The 22,841-nt window shown below is 40.7% G+C and overlaps 2 protein-coding genes across 2 annotated transcripts in view; one reads left to right on the forward strand and one right to left on the reverse strand.

Moving 5' to 3' along the window:
• BSDC1 (BSD domain containing 1) overlaps positions 1-22,841 on the forward strand; it is a 427,812-nt gene that overhangs the window by 176,588 nt on the left and 228,383 nt on the right. The gene's annotated exons all lie outside the window — the stretch shown is intronic.
• HDAC1 (histone deacetylase 1) lies at positions 1,760-16,632 on the reverse strand. The gene is made up of 14 exons (XM_063455995.1): positions 16,524-16,632; positions 9,569-9,681; positions 8,013-8,130; positions 7,826-7,900; positions 7,244-7,382; positions 7,003-7,144; positions 6,527-6,619; positions 6,339-6,447; positions 4,870-5,010; positions 4,354-4,462; positions 4,130-4,260; positions 3,900-4,046; positions 3,204-3,252; positions 1,760-3,079 (listed from the first exon to the last, which is right to left on the reverse strand). The coding sequence occupies exons 1-14, from the start codon at positions 16,570-16,572 to the stop codon at positions 3,052-3,054; spliced, it is 1,443 nt and encodes a 480-aa protein (XP_063312065.1). The 5' UTR covers positions 16,573-16,632; the 3' UTR covers positions 1,760-3,051.

Here is a 22,841-nt window from a genome sequence, read left to right on the forward strand (position 1 = left end):
GCCAATGCTGCAATTAAACATAAAACAAGTTACACTCTGTTTGATGTGTGTGTTGGGTGTTTATTTAAACAGCATTAATAAAACTCACTGAAGTTGACAATAAATCCTTGCCGTTCCAGTGGTCTTTGTGATTCTCCACCTGGCGCAGACCACATTAACCACTCTTTCTGGAGAAAGCACAGCCTGGAATTCCCAATGACTTTGCTAACTCCTTAATTGTATGCTGAAATCGCAAGCAACTAATATGATCTGCGCCAGAGCAGACTATGCACTTCACCAGCTGACCAACAGGGCATTTTAGTTTTTTAAAATAATTATTCAATTTTGATGGGGGCAGCATTTTCTTTAGCTACTGTGCCACCTGCCAGTGTGCCTTAAGACAATCGCCTTCCCCCACATTACCCAAAACATGGCAAACCACGGTCTTGTGCAGAAGCAGAGAGAGGCCTCTGCTTGCCTTTTGTTGAATAGGTTTGCCCTCAATAATATAGGTGCTGCTGTGTCGTCAAGAGCAATAAGAACATAACTTCTAGCACTCTGCTTGGACTTATTGTGGAGGAGTGGATATTCATTTTCACATTGGTCACGGTTTCCTCAAAGTTTTGTGTTGACATACATGATGTCTTAAACCCAGCTCTTTTAGTAGGTCCACATACATCAAAGACTGGGCAAAACCAGATCTCTGACTGGTATTAAAAAGCATTCCTTTTCCATAATATCACCCGGGCAAGGGAGCCTGACTGTGGGCATAAAGAAGTAGATATGGTCAGGAGGGGACTGAAATATAAAATTATTGTGTGTTGGTGCAAGTAAGGAGGGAATAGGGTTGCAGGAGTGGTATATAATTTTATTTATGAAGGGGCAAGCTATTGCACAACATTGTACAGTGTTTAATAAAAACACAAGTAATGACAAAATGGAGCAAAAATGTGACGAGGAGAACCTATACAAACTCACGGGTTTGGTGCCATTTCTTAAATAGAACAGAAAATGTTTTGCTCCTGTTATTTCATAACATTGTATAACGAATATCAGTCTACACATGACAAGACTGCCCATAAAGATGTGGCTAATATACACATGACCCCACTTCTTTTTATGCTGTATCAATCGCAGATGTTCTCTTATTGTAAGTAAATGAAACTGTAGACACATGCAAAACAGCAAAGGAACATGAATTCTGACTATATCAATACAATAGATAATGGACTGACAAGTCGTACTTTGTAAATATTTAAACTTACCAAGAAGGGTTTATTAATCACGTTATAAATTACGAGTAGTAGCACTAGCATTTCTGTGTGGAACCTTACCATACAGTGATGGCTTGTCCACCTTCTACAGCCTCCGTGACAAGGTAAATGGCTTTTGAAAAGCATTGTGAAAAATGAAATGCACAGCCAAATGGTGGAATGTCTTACATCAGACTTAATTGTTACTTTGATGTATAAATACTGCCAAAACATGAGAGATTAAGAAATAGTATTCCTTGCTGGAAAATATTTTGTTCTAGAGCAACTTGAAATATGCAAGCAGTCATATTTGAAAACTAAAGTGACACAGAAAAGCAACAGGGCCTGATCACAGCCTCCGTGTTTTTTTTTTTTTTTTAAATGTTAGGTAAAATAGTTCAGTTTAAGAAACTGCAGACAACCAAAAATTCCAAAATAGCTCTAGCTTACTCAAACACTTTTGTTTTGTTTTACTTGGTGTACTAGTCAGATCAATGACTATAATGAGTACACACAGAAACAACGAGTTTTGATGGATGTAGGTCAATGTTTTTCACTGTAGCTTCCTACTTGAAAAAAGAGGAGAAGCAAAAAGGTCACAAAGCACAGATGTATAGATGTAACAACTGTAAGACGTTGGATCTTCCTGTATAGTGAAGAACAGGTGGTATGTATTATACGCACACACTTACGCTTTACAGACTTGGGTGGGCAATCCGATATTATGAGTGCAGCAAAATGACAACTTGGGTTGATCTTGGCACACATCTTTTAAAAGCCAACCATGAACTTAGACTCCTATTTACGGCTACTAATGTCTACACTTGATATATAATAAATACTGTCCCTATTATTCTTGAGGTCTGAAAGTACATGTGTACACAATTAACACATTAACATTATTGTAGTACAATACTACACATTATAATTGGTTAATTTAAACACAATGTCTGTTGTATAACTTTTATTACAAAGCTGCTCCACAAATGAACCATCAAGGAAAACCATCCCCCCCCCCCCAAAAAAAATAATTGACATAAAAACCCTACATCTTTATCCCTCAACAAATCCTTTCACTCCCCTTGTAAGATATGTAGAAATCAAAATTGCATCCCCACCACATGACGAAACTGCTGAACAGTGTTCCACACCTCCTCTCATTGTTTACATCTGTTTCATGACATGTGAGGAGTTAGCAGCATCACCCCCAATAGGGAATCCCTGAAAGGTTATGGGGACCTGCATTCCCCCTAACCTGCGAGGATATGGTTATTCCCCCAAATGGAAGACGGCCAAGTCCCCCCCACCCTTTGACCGCCTGGATCCTGAGCACAAGATGTATTTATTCCTCCCATCTATTAAAGCAGAGCTGTCTGAACATCAGGAGTGTGTTTTTCACCGGGCAGGTAGGGATATACCCATAAATAAATTGTACCACAGTTTGTTACAGAGGCACATTAAGAAATGGCAAAATAAAATGGGGTTTGAATATCCTCGTATTAAAAAGTGGCGAAGCAGGGAAACTTCTATTGTAGAGCAAGATTTGCAGGATATAACAGTCCCCTCTCCTGCCCACTAATAAAAACAAACCAGAAAAAAAAAAAAAAACAGATAAAAAAAAAAATCTCCTGCTAGTATTATCAATCCTTATTCGTCCCTCCTCCTGCAGCCTCTTGGAGAGAAATAATTTAGCCGGTCCGGGTCTTTATATTTTATATAAGAGTTTCTGTACAAATAATATATAAAATATAAAACCATGAGGATCACCTGGTCGTGGGAATACTTTCACCAAAAAAAAAATAAAAAAAAAAGGGGGGCATCAGGCTGATTTGGTCTCTTCATTTACCCTGTAGGATGATTTGAGGAAAGATGGTCTTGTCAGCAATGGAGCCATGAACCACAGGAAAAACAAAACATATCCAGCTTGCAAGTTCAACACTGGGAACCAGAAAGCACATTTTATTTTATTACCGTTTGGCCTCAGTCTTCTCATCCTTAAGCTTCTCCTCTTCTTTACCGTCTGAAAAAAAGTATAGTTTATTAGAAAAACAAAAACAAAAAAACAGACTGTGTTGTGTCCCTGCAATCAGTCACTCAAATTGCAAATGAGTTCCATTATAATTTAATTGAAATATCGTTATATCACTTATAGATACAAACAAAAATACATTTTGGAATCGAATGAGACTTCCTCCAATGCAATCTACACATTTTGCTCAACATCAATTGCTCTCGCTACAGTGCAAATGTGGTATCATCTAGTTTGTGTGTACATTTTTTTTTCTTATCATATCTTGATAAAAATCAGTGTTGATTTCCACTGAGGTACGACCACTCAGTTTATGGTCTCTCAGTGACCCTACTTATCTATTTATTCTGTGGCACTGCCTCATGTGTCATCCTTATTGAAGAATGTTTCACTGCGCCATTTCAAGGTTCTTTTCAACACCAATTTCATGTGCACGCATATTAAAGTCGACTGCAAATCCTACGGTGGTTACTATACATTTGCTAGCAAATCTACAAACAACAAAAATAGGAGCACAGGTTGTATGTACCCTGAAAGGTAACCTTTACACTAACAATCATACTAACAAGGATAATTTACCAGGACTAAAATGATTACAGTGAAGGACCTGTGACTGAGATGCAGAAATAAATCGTTACCTTTTTTGTCTTCTACATCTTTCTCCTCCTCTGTTTTGACACGTTTTGCTTTTTTGAAATTGCTCACATTTCTTCTGCCACCTTCTCCCTCATCCTCAGAATCTGAGAACTCCTCATCACATGCAATCCGCTTATCTGATGAACGAACTGAAAAGACAAAGAATAAGTAACTTGTATGGTACCAGGCTGTAAGCACACATCTTTGCTCTACCGCATGGATTGTTTCTTACTGGAAATTCGTTTATCAGGGTCATCGTCATCCTCATCTCCACTGTCATCATGTACAGAATCCTCAGGGATTGCCTGCATCTGGACTCCAGGTGCATGTGGGAGCATGCGCAAGTTCTCAAACAAACGTTGCCTGAAAGACAAAGACACACGATGAGACTGAGCCCACAACAGATTTACAGATGGCACTAAATTAAATCAACAGCTCCCATCTCCATATACTTACTTGATCTTTTCTAGATATTCGTTCGTATTCTGGTTGGTCATATTTGATGGACTGATGTGTAACTTGAAGTCTGGTCCAAAGTATTCAAAGTAATCATTATATGGCAGTTCTAAGAACAAAAGAGGTAAAGCACAAAATTAAACAATTGATATATGAATGCTAAAAGACTAATATGATTATAACAGTCCAAGTATTTGAGGAAGAACAATTTGAAGCATATTTTACTGATAATTTACCAAGATGTGTGATCAGGAATTTGAGTATCCAGACAAAGAGCAGTTTGGAAGAAAGCATGGAAGTTATCTGCAAATTGAAGTGTCTTTTGTGGCACTACATTATTAGCTCAATCTCAGTTTAGTTTACTGCCTTTATCCTCAAATGAAAAAGTGGTTTTGCTCTGCTAAAAACAGGCCATCTGCACAATACACTACAGAGAACTTTAACTTCAAGTCTTACACAAGTGACTTTGTATTAGGTCTACTTATCAAATTAGGAGAGATATAGGGGTAGACTCACCATTGGGGATCTCTGTATCCAATGCCACAGCGGTTTCATACGTCCAACAACGAGCCACATTTCGGATTGTATAACCCCCCCCACCCAACATTAGCAGAGGAAGGTTGAAGGTCTTGATGAATTCCACACACTTGGCATGACCTAAGAATAAATTAAGGCTCATCAGAAAATCTTAGAATAGAACACCTAAGCTGGTTAGAACACCATTATAAAAAAACATTTCATTTTAACACTGTAATGAGACAGTATCACCATGAGAAAGGGGAATTAACCAATATATAGTGATTATTGCTTTCAGGAAAATTAGTCAAGAGAAATTAAATATGCTGTAAATAAAATGGCACAGAGAGAATATAGAGGGCAGATAAGAAATTGTATTAGATCGTTTAAAGACTTACCGTATATACTCGCGTATAAGCCGAGTTTATCAGCACATTTTTTGTGCTAAAAACCCCAACTCGGCTTATACTCGAGTCACTGTCTGTATTATGGCAATTTACATTGCCATGAAACAGACAGGGGGGCTGGCAGTGAGCTCTTACCTTTCCTGCAGCTCCTGTCAGCTCTCTCCTCCTCCGCGGCGGTCCGTTCAGCACCTCTGTCAGCTCCCAGTGTAAGTCTCAGTGTAAGTCCCAGTGCGGCTCTCGCAAGACTTACAGTGTGAGCTGACAGAGGAAGCTGCACGGACCGGCGCGGAGGAGAAGGGAGCTGACAGGAGCTGCAAGAGAGGTAAGTGCTCTCCGCCAGCCCCCTCCCCCCCACTGAACTGCCAATGCCACTGGACCACCAGGGAAGGAGAGCCCCCCTCCCTGCTATGTATCAAGCAGGGAGGGGGGGACGAAAAAAAAAATTAAATAAAATAAATAAAAAATAATAATAATTAAATTAAAAAAAAATTATTAAAAATTATTAAAATAATAATAATAAAAAAAATAAAAAAAAAAAAAAATTGCCCAACCCCCCACCAAGGATCTAATCTAATTTTATTTAGAAATTTACCAGTAGCTAGTGCATTTCCCACCCTAGTCTTATACTCGAGTCAATAAGTTTTCCCAGTTTTTTGGGGTAAAATTAGGGGCCTCGGCTTATATTCGGGTTGGCTTATACTCGAGTATATACGGTATATTAACCCCTTAAGGACCAAACTTCTGGAATAAAAGGGAATCATGACATGTCACACATGTGTCCTTAAGGGGTTAAAAAAAAAAAGTTCTAAAGAGCACGAGAAGGAGTTGCCCCTCTTTTCAGCTTGAAAATAAACAGACCAGGAATATCATACTTCGCATAGTATACCGACTATGCAGTGATCTCATATTTACCTGTGTGTGGACTTGATAATGGGCTCTTTTGTACTGGAGCCATGGAGAATGTCACATATTTCAAGTCAATTCTCAAATCACCATTTAGTTAATAGACCCACCATGCCTACTTTCCCATTATCAATATATAAACAAATCCCTGTAATTTACCTTTGATGGTCAAATTGAAGCAGCCAAGTCTGTCACCAGATAAGGAGTCAGCCCCACACTGCAGAACCACGGCACTGGGCTGATACATCTCCATTACTTTTGACATCACCTGCCAAACAAAAACTTTTATGAGACGTGTACAACAGAGCATTCACATTCACATTCTTTCCGTACTGAAGGGAACTTACTGGTTTGAATATGGCTTCGTAGGATTCATCATCAATTCCATCCCTTAAGGGGTAGTTTACTGCATAGTATTTTCCCTTCCCAGCTCCTATATCCTAAAGACAGAGAAGAATGAGAAGAAATGATACAGATCACTATAAAAACAATACATTTAAGCCTAACCAGGAATTTCTTACACAGTTTAAAATAAATTAAAATAACCTCAGAAACAGAATAAAAAGGTTACAATGGGTATGACAATTTAAAGTAGGAGGGATAATTTTATTTGCACTCTTCACTTCCCATTGGAAAGGGATTTTGATTCTTTTCTGGGCTCAGAGTCAACTCAAAAACCAAGCAACATGCTACTGATAATCTTTGCATTCAGTATACTGATACATTTACAAAAAGTAAAAAAAAAAAAAACCCTCTACAAAATCATTTTGTATATTATGAATCAAAATTAGATTTCCTTTCAACACCCCAAAATCTTACTCACCCTCAGGTCTCCAGTGCCAGGAAAATATTCGCCATACTTGTGAAAAGAGACCGTCATGACTCTGTCAGTTGTGTAGAATGCTTCCTCAACGCCATCACCATGGTGAATGTCGATATCAATATACAGAACCCGTTGGTGATACCTGTAAAAGAGGTAAACAAGGACATTAGAAAAGAAAGAAACTAGGACAAATTAATGTTGTGTCACAGCAAAGGCTGGAAAATACATGGTATATACATACTTCAGCAGTTCCAGGATGGCAAGGACAATGTCATTCACATAACAGAATCCAGAAGCTTCTGATTTCTTGGCATGGTGAAGGCCACCTGCCCAGTTCACTGCAATGTCTGTCTGCTGTTTGTTCAGTTTAACAGAACTTGCTGCAAACATAAGAAATTAAATGTTAGAATACATGAGAGGACTCCGCCTCCAAATATTTCCCCCCCCATAACAGGCAAATATTGGATCTCAAATGCAGAGCAGTGTCTTTTGAATTTGTGAAGGATGAAGAAATTATTTTGATGTAAATTAAGATGTCCCTCAGATAGCAGGGAATAGCTGCTCATTCCCTACCAGTAAACATTGCACAGCGTTTCTCTATGATGAGGTAATCATCAAGTTTAGAAGGATAACATGGGAATATAGCAATAAAGCTATGTGAAGGTTGAGGGTAATCAAGGCCCTACATGTTTAGATGCAGAATACATTAAATACATGTAAAAACAAAAAAATATTAGAAATTGTGTGTAAGTTTCCAAGTCTATCATATCACCATAATAAAACTTTGATTTTTGGCAAAAAAATTCACCGAACAGATACTGACCCACAGATCCCCCTGCTGACAATTGGCAGAATTCAAATAGGCCATCAAATACAGGACAGTCCTCTCCAACATTAACTGAGGAAAGACAAACATGTGTGAATAGGAATCTATAGCTTTTTCGCTTTCAGGCAGACTTAGCTTTCCAACACATACTGAAGAATCATAAACGTTATCCATCTATACTCACATCTTTGCATCTGCTTGCTGTATTCTGACATGTTGTCTGGCCGGATTGAACGTAGAAATTTGATGTAATCATCACTGTGATATTTTGTCATCTCTTCTGCATTTGCTTTGTGAGGTCTCTGTGGTAAGGGTACAGATGTTTGTTATTAGTGAATAAAGTTAACCATCCAATTCAAATTTCAAAGTTATTTATTTTGACTATAAATTTTAATAAATAAAAAAAACAAAAAAAAAAAAAAAAAAACACTGCCATCCCTTCTGGGCTGGCTTAAGACAATGCCGAAAGAAGAGTTCCTACACATGCAGACTTCAAGTACCACTTGAAAAAATAAATAAAAATAAAGTGTTAATGGGTGGCATGGAGTAAGCATTTAAAATGTATACATTGTGCTGTAAAAATCATATGAATGTACAAATACAATATAAAAAGTACATGAAGCTGGCTTCCTTTGCATCTATGGTGAACACTGAACAGTCACATAGTCAACCTTCAAATGCTTACTGAAACTTTCAAAAATAGCTAAATTTGCTACATACCAAGCATTTTGGGATAGTTTACCCAATGTTATTTTGAAAACAATAGAGGATGGACATCCATTTGTGTTTTCCCTGTCAGTGGCATAGAGAAGTGTAACAAATTACATATTTGTACACCTGCTAAAATGTGTCAATGCATTAGGTGCATAACACCTAGTATTTTTTTTTTTATGCAACTCTCTAAAATCTTCACTGAAAATACCAATCGAAACATTTAAAATGAACTCAGAGAATATTTCCATTTACTATGTGTGCCATATAGGCAATGTGTGTGCCAAAGATACAAACAAAACAATCCATACACTTGTGGCAAAAAACAAAAAAGTTAAGTGTGCCATCCAATAGCTGGTAACGGCTGCATTTGACCTCATCATGTTTTCTTCGTAATTCTTGGCAGAATTTCCATCATTGGTAGATTCACAAGCATGATGAGAACAAAAACAGTGGCCTATATTTGTCCATTCTACAACCAATGCCAGTGAAATCTTTTACAAATGTCAGTAGAATGAAATTCCAACTTCCCAGCTTAAGTTACAGATCAAAATGGAATTAATGTTGAATAAACAAAAAATAAGTAAAAAAAGTAATTGTTGGGATGAAGTGTTGGGAACGGATTAATAAATAGAGCTTTCAGTAAATAAAGTGTCTGTCAAAACTAATTTCCTTACAAACTTAAAGTGAAACATTGCTAGATCGTTTATACTTTGGATAATAGACAGTTTTGCTCGACCTGCATTTTCTCCTCTCTCCCCTGTTGCATTGTCTTGTATTTGTAGATATGCAACTTAAATGTATTGTGTTGTTTTTGGTTAGTGAAATGTGTAAGGAAAATTTCCACTGCTATATTCCTCAAATGGAAGAAATGTTTCCTACCATTAGTATGTACATTATTGTTTTGTATTGTCTCTTATGAAATGTTTTTTTCAAATAAAAATGTATAAAAAAAAAAAAAAAGGAATGAAATTCCAACTTATAAGGTTCTTACATGAAGTATATTATTTCCCCTGTCCCTTTACTTACGTAGATCTCCATTTTGCGGTACAGGCCATAGTTAAGAAGTAAGTTGTGCGTCATACGGATTCTATGTGGTTTCATGGGATGTCCCTGTCCATAATAATAGTTTCCTACATCACCTGCAATAAATAAAAATATTTAAAAAAATATATATAAATAGAGCTCATTAAAATGTTTTTTTAAATATAAAAAGTATAGAGTATATATATATATATATATATATATATATATATATATATATCTGGTTTGTTAAAAAAAATAAAAAAATGCTTGACACTTGAGATTATACCACTGAGTAAGTTTTCCTTCTAACTAGGGATCGACCGATTATCGGTTTTACCGATATTCTGTATTTTCGGCAATATTGGTATCGGCGAATAGAGATACCGATAATATATAAAAGGACCGCTGAGCCCATTACAAGCCCGGCGGTCCTGGGGGGGCCGGCAAGTGCTTACTTACCTTCCCAGCAGCTCCCTTTATACATCCTGCGAGTCCCGCAGCTGCAGAGCGTTGCCACGGGTTACCATGGCAACTCTCAGCGCGGCACACAGACCGCGAGATTTACACAGGGAGCTGAAGTAAAGGTAAGTAAGCGCTTGCTGCCAGCCCTCCCACTGCTCAATACATGCCACTGGACCACCAGGGAATGGCACACACGCACACACACCATTCATTATATATATATATACACACACACACACACACACACACACACCATTCATTATATATACATACACACACACACACACACACACACACACACTACACAAACACAGCTCCCCTGTCTAAACACACTGCATCCACTACACAAACAAACACAGCTGCCCTGTCTAAACACACTGCATCCACTACACAAACAAACACAGCTCCCCTGTCTAAACACACTGCATCCACTACATGTGGCATGTATATTTTGTGCATTTACCTTTAGAAATAGTTTATTTTTTCAAAATGGTAAATGTACAGAATATCGGCAAGTTATATGCCATCGGCCTGAAATACATCGGTCGATCCCTACTTCTACCAATGCAATATGCACTCATGTTACACAAGCACCACCTAGGAGTATGTTTTGCAGCCTGCTTAATTATCATTGCAAAATGATCCCTATTTAAATGTACACTGCTCAAAGAAAAATAGAGGGAACACAAACAACACAATGTAACTCCAAGTCAATCACACTTCTGTGAAATCAAACGGTCCTCTTAGGAAGCAACACTGAGTGACAATCAATTTCACATGCTGTTGTGCAAATGGGATAGACAACAGGTGGAAATTATAGGCAACTAGCAAGACACCCCCAATAAAGGAGTGGTTCTACAAGTGATGACCACAGACCACTTCTCAGTTCCTATGCTTCCTGGCTGATGTTTTGGTCACTTTTGAATGCTGGTGGTGCTTTCACTCTAGTGGTAGCATGAGACGGAGTCTACAACCCACACAAATGGCTTGTGTAGTGCAGCTCATCCAGGATGGCACATCAATGCGAGATGTGGCAAGGTTTGCTGTGTCTGTCAGTGTAGTATCCAGAGCATGGAGGCGCTACCAGGAGACAGGCCAGGACATCAGGAGACGTGGAGGAGGCCATAGGAGGGCAACAACCCAGCAGCAGGACCGCTACCTCCGCCTTTGTGCAAGGAGGAACAGGAGGAGCACTGCCAGAGCCCTGCAAAATGACCTCCAGCAGGTCACAAATGTGGGTGGTATGAGGGCCCGACGTCGATAGGTGGGGGTTGTGCTTACAGCCCAACACCGTGCAGGACGTTTGGCATTTGCCAGAGAACACCAAGATTGGCAAATTTGCCATTGGCGCCCTGTGCTCTTCACAGATGAAAGCAGGTTCACACTGAGCACATGTGACAGACGTGACAGGGTCTGATAACGCCGTGGAGAACGTTCTGCTGCCTGCAACATCCTCCAGCATGACCGGTTTGGCAGTGGGTCAGTAAAGGTGTAGGGTGGCATTTCTTTGGGGGGGCCGCACAGACCTCTATGTGCTCGCCAGAGGTAGACTGACTGCCATTAGGTACCGAGATGAGATCCTCAGACCCCTTGGCCCTGGGTTCCTCCTAATGCAAGACAATGCTAGACCTTATGTGGCTGGAGAGTGTCAGCAGTTCCTGCAAGACGAAGGCATTGATGCTATGGACTGGCCCGCCCGTTCCCCAGACCTGAATCCAATTGAGCACATCTGGGACATCAGGTCTCCACCAATGTTACGTTGCACCACAGACTGTCCAGGAGTTGGCAGATGCTTTAGTCCAGGTCAGGGAGGAGACCATCCACCACCTCATCAGGGGCATGCACAGGCGTTGTAGGGAGGTCATACAGGCACGTGGAGGCCACACACACTACTGAGCCTCATTTTGACTTGTTTTAAGGACATTACATCAGTTAGATCAGCCTGTAGTGTGTTTTTCCACTTTAATTTTGAGTGTGACTCCAAATCCAGACCTCCATGGGTTGAAAAATTTGATTTCCATTTTTAAATTTGTGTGATTTTGTTGTCAGCACATTCAACTATGTAAAGAACAAAGTATTTCAGAAAATTATTTAATTCATTCAGATCTAGGATGTGTTATTTTTGTGTTCCCTTTATTTTTTTGAGCAGTGTATATGGTCTACCACCTTTGCCTCTGTAACAAGGTCCTCTATACTGGAAAAGGTTTTCATTAGATTTTAGAACACAGTGCAGGAATGTCGTTAAATAAAATTACTTGGCCACGGGCATCGCCATGCTCAAATACGAAAAGGTAATTTTTCAAAGCTAAAGTCAACACGGCTGTTGGCAATACAGAGGCAAGCAAGTGGTGTTCTCCTGGAAGAGTCATTTAGACTGCAAAATGGGTATGACATCCAACCATCGGTTTATATGCCAAGAAGTTTTAACAAAGTGTTCTTAAGACAACATTCCTACCAGTGATAATTTATTTGTGCCATCTATGCACGTCAGCATTATCTGAACGTGTGCGCCATTCCACTTCCCAACTAGGAAAGAAAGGTATAAAAGCCCATGATAATGCTGAATGCCATAAAACTTTAAAACCAGTCAAATGCAATGATTTGTCTATAGAGATTACACGGTTGTATGCTTTAATGTGTATTCTAATTGGTCAACAACTTAGGACGATATAGAATATCAAGAAAGTCATGTCTCTAAAGGAACCAGGCCTCCACTTAAGACACAAACAGCAATTTATTTTTTAATAACCATGGAAACTTCTGTAGTGCAGGACTTGACAAAGTTTGTTTAGAACCTAGGAGCCAGCTAAAAAAAAGTTTGGAGCCTGTTTTTTGAAAAACAAATTTTAGGTTTAATTTTCAAGGAGAAAAATGCAATTCTTAAAAGGGACACTGTAGGCACGCAGACCATTTAGGCTCATTGAAGTGGTCTGGGTGCAATGTCCCATGTTCTTACAGTGGTAATTATTGCAGTTTCTGAGAAACTGCAATTACCTCTCAGGGTTAACTCCTCTAGTGGCTGTCTACCAGACAGCCAGTAGAGGACTTCTGGGTGCTTAGACAACTTTTGGTCTTTTAAACGAAGCTGGACGTCCTCACGCCATCTATCCAGCGTCACAGGAATCCCCATACGAAAGCATTGAATAATGCTTTCCTATGGGAAAATCCTCATGCGAGCAGGCCATGGCTGCGCATTAGGTCTCCCATGCAGGCTGTTGGCGGGAGAGGAGTGTGGGCGGAGCCTGACCAAGCACTGAAGGACATTGCCATTGGATTCAGTGCTGCGGGACTGCATTAGGAATCTTTAGGGCCAGGAAAGAGGCTTTGTGCTCCTGGCACTACAGAATCCCTTCAAGGGACACTCTAGACACCAGAACCACTACAGCTTAATGTAGTTTTGGTGTCTATAGCCTATACCTGCAGACCTTTCAATGCAAACACTGCCTTTTCAGATAAAAGGCAGTGTTTACATTACGGTCTAGTAACCGTCACTTAGATGCCATTAGAGAGAGTACTTGGTCAGTGCTGGACATTGTGCAGCACCTATTTTCTGCATCGCCACACTTTGTATGGAAGTGATAGATGTTACCAATAGAGATGCATTGATTTAATGCATCTTTATGAGGATATGCTTATTGCCACATTGTTTTTCCTGCACAAGCGCAATATCCTCACTAAACAGAGATCATAAAAGACTGATTATTTTAGCCATGGAGGCAAGACCAGCCATAACGAAACTGGCACAGGATGGGAAAAAAGGTGAGTTAGAACACCTTTTGTGTGCGATTGGAGGTTGGGGGAAAGTACCTAAAACAGACACAGATACACACTCCCTGACAGACAAACTGCGATTTTTTTATTTTAATTGAAATCCACACAGCATCGCTACCTTTGGGAGAGCCAAGTGGTTCTTTCCGTAGGGTCCAGTGGGGCTGCTCTCTCTTCCTGAGCGCGAGGGAGCAGTAATCTACCTGCAGCTCCTCTCTGCTCCCTCACGCCCTCTGCAGTGTTGCCAGAGTGACGTCATATTCCGTCTCCCGGCATCATTAAACAGCGCGAGGGAGCAGAGAGGAGATGCAGGCAGATTACTGCCACTGCAGGCAGCCAGCTCCCATGCCACGTTTCACCCAGAATGGGCTTCTTCAGAAGTGTGGACATTCTGAAGAAGTCCAATCTGGGTAAAACACGTCAAGTGGGGACTGGAGCACTATAGCTTTATGCAACTTTTTTTTTTTATTAATACAGCTTAACTGCTATTTAATAATCAATATTTTTTTTTACCCTGCTGCTGTTTTACTGCACATCCCAGATGGGGATTGTACCACCATAAGCATACGTTATTGCTCTGAAAATTGTAAGTAGGATACCTGCTTTTTTATATATCTAATATTGCTTACAATATATATTGTGACATTGGTTCTTTTCCTCTGATCCCTCCCTACATGGAGGTTGAAAATTGGATACATAATACAAGGAATACGCTAAACAGCAGAGCTCTTTGTAGCTCTAGAGAGTGTGAGTGAGTCTTCTATTGGGTTTTAAAACTCATGTGACATATTGCACTATTATCTTATTTGGTTTTATTCGGAGGTTACCATATACCAGCATAATATTGGACCTCTAAGTTTTTTTTAAACATTGTTTTTTCTTATACATTATCTTTTGGCACGGTTTAACACATTTTGTTTCCCCCAACAAGTCTAAAACATAGGGACAGTACTCTAGACAATCTAGACAACAGAACTAATAAACTTTTATAGTTTGAATGTAACCTCTTGGGCTTGATATCCCCGTTCTCACATCCTTCAAGAACCCATCAGCTTTTTGCCCAGTGTTGTATGAATATTAGCAAAGTCGCCCAAGCACACTCATCCAATCACTACTATCCACGAGTAAATTTACATGGCATATTCCCAACACAGCTCCGGAGACAGCCTCTGGATGCAGTGGATAACATTTATTTTGTCAAAACATTTCTAAATAGTTTGCCATTAAACCATGTGCCTATAGACTCTAAACATTATGACCATTACACTGAGCTCTAGTGAGTTTGTTGCTTAGCATATCCTTTCAATTGCTGCCTGGGAACAATGAGGTGGAATTTGGCTATTTGTACCTAAATGTGATGTGACTGGGTGTTGCAGATGATATGAGTACCACAGGTGGTGGGGTGCCATTGGTAATGCTAGGGATCAATGGTTGTTTATGCAATATTATTGCCATATTTGTCTTTGGAAAAGACATTACATTATTGAAAATCGGGTCTTATAAGCAATTGTGATGATTGATTGGGAGGTGAACGATCAATGTGTTTGCCACTTGGTTACTAATGGGCAATGATATGAATGCCATTGGGATGTGTTATAGGTGCACCTGTGTTGCCATAGAGTTGACTAGGGTGACATGAATTTGGTGATGTGAATGGCTAATTGCTGCTGTGTACTATGTAGATAAGGCTGATATTACAGAGTTCATATTAATGCTTCATGTTGTTATGGTATGAATGTTAGAAATGAGTGAAGAGTGAGTGACTAGCAGGGCAATGCTGCAAGGGAATAAGAAACCAAGTGGTGTAATTATCTGCATTTAACCATTTTAGGCTAGCATAAGGTTTGGGAGGGTGCTGGGATTTGATCCACCTCCAGTCGTAAACCTTTTTGAGCATTTACTTCTTAGTTTAAATATTACATTGTGTGCGTCTGTGTATAGATTTATGGCTGGGCATTGATCAAATCTATGTGTTATATTATATGAGGTTTTGGTGTGTGCAACCCATGCAGATATTAACATAATTGGCAGCACTCAAAAGACTTCCATTCAAAAAAAAAAAAAAAAAAAAAAAAAAACTTTATTTATACATGTCCAATAAAAAAAATCAACGTTTTGACCCTATAGGATCATTATAAAGGCCAAATTATGAAGACCGATGTTTCGATCCTATAGGGAACTTCAATTTTTGTTGGACATGTATTACCAAAGACGTTTTTTTAATTATCATTTGGAAGTCCTTTGAGTGCTAATATATATATACACACACACAGAAATATACATATAAATAAAAATCAGGATTAATGACTTTAAAAGGGGGGTTATGGCAAATCCAATAATAATAATAATAATAATAATAAGTACTATAGACGCTGTTCCCCTAGTTTAGAGCAGGCAGTGAGTGATATAAGTCACATTATCCCACACTCGCTCTATGGCCTACAGATGGCCCCGGCAGTGGTGCTGGTGGTTTCCTCGCACAGTTTAGTGAATAACGCCCGGGCGGGTTGCGGCGTTTATCCAGCATGGTGTGACCCGGCCATGCAGCCAGTTTGCCCGGTGCCGCCAGTGGGAGTTTGCCCGCCAGTTCCCGCATCGTGTAATGACCCCCCCCCCACGGTCACCCCGCCCAGTGTCTGCTCTGCGATCCACTCCGGATCCCAGTACACCCGCCGCCCGGCCCGGCAACAACCCCGTCCGCCCCGACCCGCCGGGTTACCGCACTCACCGTCATAGTAATAGCACACTTTCTTCTTTGTTCCCTGACTGAACGCCATTTTCCTTCCGTGGCCGAGAATCCACTACTGCTCACCGGTCTACAGTCACACAGAATGAGTCACGGCGCAGCCAATCACAGCACGGAGCTACCGTCCAACTACAAGACGGACAGCTCGCTGGCCAACCAGTTAAGAGTGGGCGGGGCAATAATGCATGGATATGGTCGAAACCAATATGAATGAGGGGGAGCTCAACGGCCCACCGTTTTGGAATTATTTGTCTTTGATTTTCAGTATCGCCCATTAAATTAGGAAAGCTATTACAATCAATGTGGACACTGGTATGGTGGCGTTTTGAACTGAGCAGTTATGACTAGTGACATTGTCTTGTAGCTTTCCGGGTTTTACCGCTTTAAGATTATAACTATGTATTAGAATAATGGACTAGACCATTCGGTGTGGTTTGCCTAGCGTCGGGGGTGGCATGCTCGTGTCCCAAATGAAAGTCTTTTTTTTTTTTTTTTTTTTTTTTTTTAAATGATTATTTTATCTTCCGGATCCTCTTTGTTACAGGAAGGGGTAGAACAAATAATATATTTTTGTATAACAAGACAACGAGGTTTAATAAATACATCAGTGTGTTTTGTGTGTGTGGATTTTTTTGTGGCAGTAATTTATTGTAACCATTGATAAAGTCTATCTGTCAATCAATGTAACCAGTTATATTAGTTGGTTATCTCTCTCTCTCTTTTTTTTTTTTATCAACATGTTGCAATAATATTTCCCGTTTACAATTATAAACCAGTATCTGGCACAGTATATACTTATTCAAAAGGCAAGTACGTGCAAGAATGATTGGAGTCAGACAGACAGGGTCAGATTTACTTTCTAGTGATCTGCTGCTACCCTCCAATGCTGGGTTCTACATATAGCATGATTAGAAACTGGAAGGGCCCATTACACCTAGGATTGGCCTGTCCCCTTGATCCATGGGATGAATTCCTTGTGCCCCATGGCCCAAAGGACTGGTTGTAGCCAATTGCTTTTCCAATAGATTTCTCTGTGCCTCAGCATGCTTATAAAGATACAAAATAGAAATATAATAAACAAGTGAAAAAATGGCGCTTTAAAAATCAAAATACAAATTGATAATGTGAACCTTAGCAAATAAAGCAGCATCTATAAGTGTATTAGCCCATAAAAACACTGAAATATAGTAAAAACAGACTATAGACCTAATTTTCTGTTTTGCTTGTAAAGATAGATTTAACATCATTTGACTTTCCAGTGTTTTTTTTATTTTTAAATTCTTTATTTATGGACAGCCAAAAGGACAAGGAATGTACACAGGCATCAGATCAGTTACATATCAAGCATGAATTGGCCACAGTATTACTCAATGTACGGTAGGTAGTGATTACATTGGTGCAGAAAGAAAAACTGGAAACCGTTTTAGCAATTGCATTCCCCTTCCCGTAAGGTATGAGCTGCATGGCTGCCTGTTTTTGTATATTTAAAGTCAAAATTACAAGAACAAAGTAAAGCAAAACACATATCAATAAAACTTGTAAACAGCGTCAAGCGTGCCAAGAAGTGTGCTGTAATCGGTAACTGAAGAATCCACGTTCCATGCACCTGTGTTCCGCCGCAAGGCCAACAACCCTCTCTCTTCCAGTAGTGCTCTAGTCCCCCCAGTAGGTCCAGGGAGCCCATATTTTTCTAAGGGTTGTGTGGTGTTATGTTGGATTGTTGTAAGTTTGTTCATTAGGTAATTTTCCCGAATCCTCTCTATTATCCCTGTCATGCTAGGTGTGATGGGTTCTAGCCAGTGGCGTACTCATGATCCCTGGGGCCCCAGTGTGAAAACTGATCTTTGGGCTCCCCCCGGTGCTTACACTGCGCAGGCCGGGGCCGCAACACATGGCGGCGGGCACCTGGTTGCAGGGCTGTGACCGCGGTATTGTCAGGGTACCTGTAGTCTCTACCTCTGAGAGGGGTAGAGACTTAGACGTTTCTCCTTCCAGAAGGTCCGTTTCTCCCGTTCCTCGCGGTTCCCTCGGTCGTTTACACGCCGGCCGAGGGAGCTACTTCCTTTTATGACGCGACGCTCAATAGCCGACGTCATGACGCTAATCCAGTCCGACCTGCCACTCAAGCCCGGAACACGAATCAGGACTCGTCGGAGGCGTGATTACTCTCTAGAGCCAGGGTATTTAATGGAGCTTTCCGCATTTGCTCATTGCCCTGTCGTGGTTCTAGCCAGTCTAGTCACACAGTGCTCTTGTATCCTGATTGTCTTTTGGTTCTGACCCGGCTTTGTTATTACTCTCCTGCTTCTCTGTTATCCTCGGCTTGTCTCTCGCTTACCTGTCTTCTCGTTCCCTCGACCTCGGCTTGTCTCTGACCATTCTATACGTAGTTCTTACGTTAAGTCCGGCCATTCTAAGGTCCGGTATACGTATCTCTCTACTCTTTGTACTCTGCGTGTTGGATCCCTGTCCCGATCCTGACATTACGACTGGGCCAATGGATCCTGCAGGTACAAACAGTCAGCTTGGTTCTTCTGATCCTAGGTTTGACGCCATGGAACACAGAATGGATCAGATGGCACTAGCGCTACAGGCGTTGTTATCTCGTCCTAATAATCCACCAGAGGACATGCGTAATACTTCTATTTCTCCTGTGGATTCAGGTCTAGAGGTAGCTACTGTAGGTGCTTCTTCCCGAATTACCACACCTGTACGTTATGCTGGATCTCCTGAGAGGTGTCGTGGTTTTTTAAACCAAATAAGTATCCACTTCGAATTACAACCCCGCTCCTATCCTACAGATAGAGCGAAAGTGGGATTTATTATCACCTTACTCGTTGAGAAAGCTCTGAGATGGGCTAATCCGTTGTGGGAGAATGAGAATCCATTAGTATACAATTATAATGCCTTTGTAGCTGCTTTTAAAAGAACTTTTGACCCTCCTGGCAGAAAGGTCAATGCAGCTAGATTACTGTTGCGCCTTAGACAGGATAACCGAACACTTGTGGATTACGCACTAGAGTTCAGGTCTTTGGCGGCAGAGGTTAAGTGGAATGAACAGGCCTATATAGACGTGTTTCTAAACGGACTATCTGATGTAATACTTGACGAGGTAGCTACTAGAGAGCTTCCTGAGAATTTGGAGGATTTAATTTCGTTTATCTCTCGCATTGATGAACGTCTAAGAGAAAGGCAGAACACTCGAGATAGAACCTGTAGATCTTCTTTTAGACTAGCTCCATCTTTTCAAAGTCCTGAGGCCAAAACACCACTTTTTCCAGAACCTATGCAGATAGGCCATACTCGTCTCTCAGAGGAGGAGAGACAGTACAGGAGAAGGGAGGGATTGTGTATGTACTGTGGAGTCAGAGGTCACTTACGTTTGAATTGTCCCAATCGCCCGGGAAACGCTCGCACCTAAGTTTCTCTAGAGGACAGGCCTTGGGTGTTTCTATTTTGTCCTCTACTCATAATTACAAAGATCACAGGCTTCTATTACCCGTTTCCTTAACTTGGGAGAAGGGAACTCTAGAGACTATGGCATTGATAGACTCTGGAGCTGCTGAAAGCTTTATCGACCAAGTTTTTGTCACCAAACACACTATCCCATCCCAGTTAAGGGACACACCCTTGGCCGTTGAGGCCATAGATGGTAGACCTTTAGTTGAGCCTGTGATTTTTCGTGAAACCATACCTCTTAATTTAACTACTGGTATCCTACACGAGGAGGAGACATCTCTATTACTCATTTCATCTCCTTCTGTTCCCATAGTCCTGGGATACTCCTGGCTTAAGAGACATAATCCTATTATTGATTGGGAATTAGGGGAGATAGTCTCATGGGGCCAGAATTGTCAGGAGAAGTGTTTAAAGAGAGTGTCACCGCTTTGCACAGTTAACACACCTACTAATTCTACCGACTCTACAGAAGTACAAATACCGTCCTTGTACCTGGACTTAAGGGCGGTATTTGACAAAAGAAAGGCCGATACTTTACCTCCACATAGGTCCTTTGACTGTAAGATTAATTTACTTCCTGGTACTATGCCTCCAAGGGGTCATGTATACCCTTTGTCTACGAAAGAGAATTTAGTTCTAGAGGAGTATATTCGTGAGAACCTAGACAAGGGATTCATTAGGATGCCCTCCTCCCCTGCTGGGGCTGGATTTTTTTTTGTTAAAAAGAAGGATGGTACTTTGAGACCTTGCATTGACTACCGAGGTTTGAATAAAATTACCATCAGAAACGCCTATCCGATTCCCTTGATCACTGAGCTCTTTGATCGATTAAAGGGTTCCAAGATCTTCACTAAGTTAGATCTCAGAGGGGCATATAACTTGGTCAGAATTCAGCAGGGACACGAGTGGATGACTGCGTTCAATACTCGTTATGGGCACTATGAGTATACAGTAATGCCCTTTGGTCTCTGTAATGCACCGGCAGTATTTCAGGACCTAATTAATGAAGTTCTCAGGGAATTTCAACATGACTGTGTTATTGTATACCTCGATGATATACTTATACATTCTAGAGAAATTGAGACTCACCACGGACAGGTCAGAAGGGTTTTGCATAAACTCCTTCAACACGGCTTATACTGTAAATTGGAGAAATGTAGCTTTGACCAATCCCAGACAAACTTTCTTGGTTACGTAATTTCTGGGGAGGGGTTTAAGATGGATCCGGAGAAACTCCAGTCCATTTTAGATTGGCCTTTACCTAAGGGTCTCAAGGCCATTCAGAGGTTTATTGGTTTCTCCAATTACTATAGACGTTTCATTAAGGGATACTCTTCAATTATTGCTCCTATCACCAATATGACCAGACAGGGGGCTGACACTAAGAATTGGTCTACTGAAGCACTCCTTGTTTTCAAGACTCTCAAAGAACTGTTTGCTTCCGCACCAATTTTAGTTCACCCTGATACTACTCTGCCCTTCCTACTCGAAGTTGACGCTTCTGAGACGGGGATAGGTGCTATCCTGTCCCAAAGGTTAGGTGTGGATAAACCATTACATCCATGTGGGTATTTTTCCAAAAAATTGTCCGGTACTGAGAGCAGATATGACATTGGTGACAGGGAACTTCTAGCGGTTATCATGGCCTTAAAGGAGTGGAGACATTTATTGGAAGGGACCTTGCATCCTGTTACCATCTTAACGGATCATAAGAACTTGTCCTATATTGGGGAGGCTAAGCGATTATCCTCAAGGCAGGCTCGTTGGTCTATATTTCTCACTCACTTCAATTACATACTCACATATAGACCTGGTTCTAAGAATTCTAAAGCCGATGCCTTGTCTCGTCAATATGAACCTTCTGCTGTATCGGAGCCGGTTTTGTCTTCTATAGTACCCAAGTGTAATATTATCGCTAACACAACTCTCAAAATCCATTCTCCGCTGCTTGCCAAGATCATGAAGTTGCAGCATCTGGCACCTAGACAGACTCCTGCGTCAAGACACTTCGTTCCTCCTGAACTCCAACTGGAGCTCTTACGGTGTCTTCACGAGAGTAAGGTAGCTGGTCATCCGGGCATTTGCAAAACATATTCCTTGATCTCTAAGGATTTCTGGTGGTCTTCTTTACGGAGGGATGTTAAGGATTTCATCGGAGCTTGTGAGGTCTGTACTAAGACCAAACTACCTCATTCGCTTCCTTATGGTCTTTTACATTCCTTGGAGATTCCAGACAAACCTTGGACCTGTTTGGCTATGGACTTTATTGTAGATTTGCCTGCTTCTAAAAGACAGACTGTTATCCTCACGGTGGTTGATAGGTTTACCAAGATGGCACATTTCGTACCTTTACCTAAACTTCCGACTTCTCCTGAATTGGCAGAAATATTTGCAAGAGAAATTTTTCGCTTACATGGGATCCCTTCTGAAATTACTTCTGATAGAGGCTCCCAATTTGTTTCACGTTTCTGGAGATCATTCTGTTCTCAACTAGGCATCAAATTGAATTTTTCTTCTGCCTATCATCCTCAGTCTAACGGAGCTGCTGAACGTACCAATCAAAAGATTGAGCAATATCTGCCTTGTTTTGTTTCTGAACACCAGGACGATTGGGTTGCTCTGATTCCTTGGGCAGAGTTCGCACATAATAATCTCGTTTGCGATTCAACTCACTCTAGCCCTTTTTTCATGAATTATGGCTTTCATCCTTCCATTCTTCCTTCGGTCCCCTCTTCCCAGGGGTTACCGTCGGTTGATGTTCATGTTGCCAATCTGAGGAAATTGTGGGATCAGACTCGACAAATTCTCCTACATAATTCCTTACTGTATTAAAAACACGCT

Source organism: Pelobates fuscus, chromosome 1 (assembly GCF_036172605.1).
Source record: "Pelobates fuscus isolate aPelFus1 chromosome 1, aPelFus1.pri, whole genome shotgun sequence".
Taxonomy (NCBI): Eukaryota; Metazoa; Chordata; class Amphibia; order Anura; family Pelobatidae; genus Pelobates; species Pelobates fuscus.

Bases quoted from the DNA above. Each gene is read 5' to 3' on its own strand.
- HDAC1 (XM_063455995.1), bottom strand. From the start codon at position 16,572: ATGGCGTTCAGTCAGGGAACAAAGAAGAAAGTGTGCTATTACTATGAC. The intron at 5,011-6,338 runs GTAAATTACAGG...ATTTATTCTTAG, and splicing joins CTTCAATTTGACCATCAAAG to GTCATGCCAAGTGTGTGGAA. The intron at 4,463-4,869 runs GTGAGTCTACCC...TTTTGTTCTTAG, and splicing joins GGATACAGAGATCCCCAATG to AACTGCCATATAATGATTAC.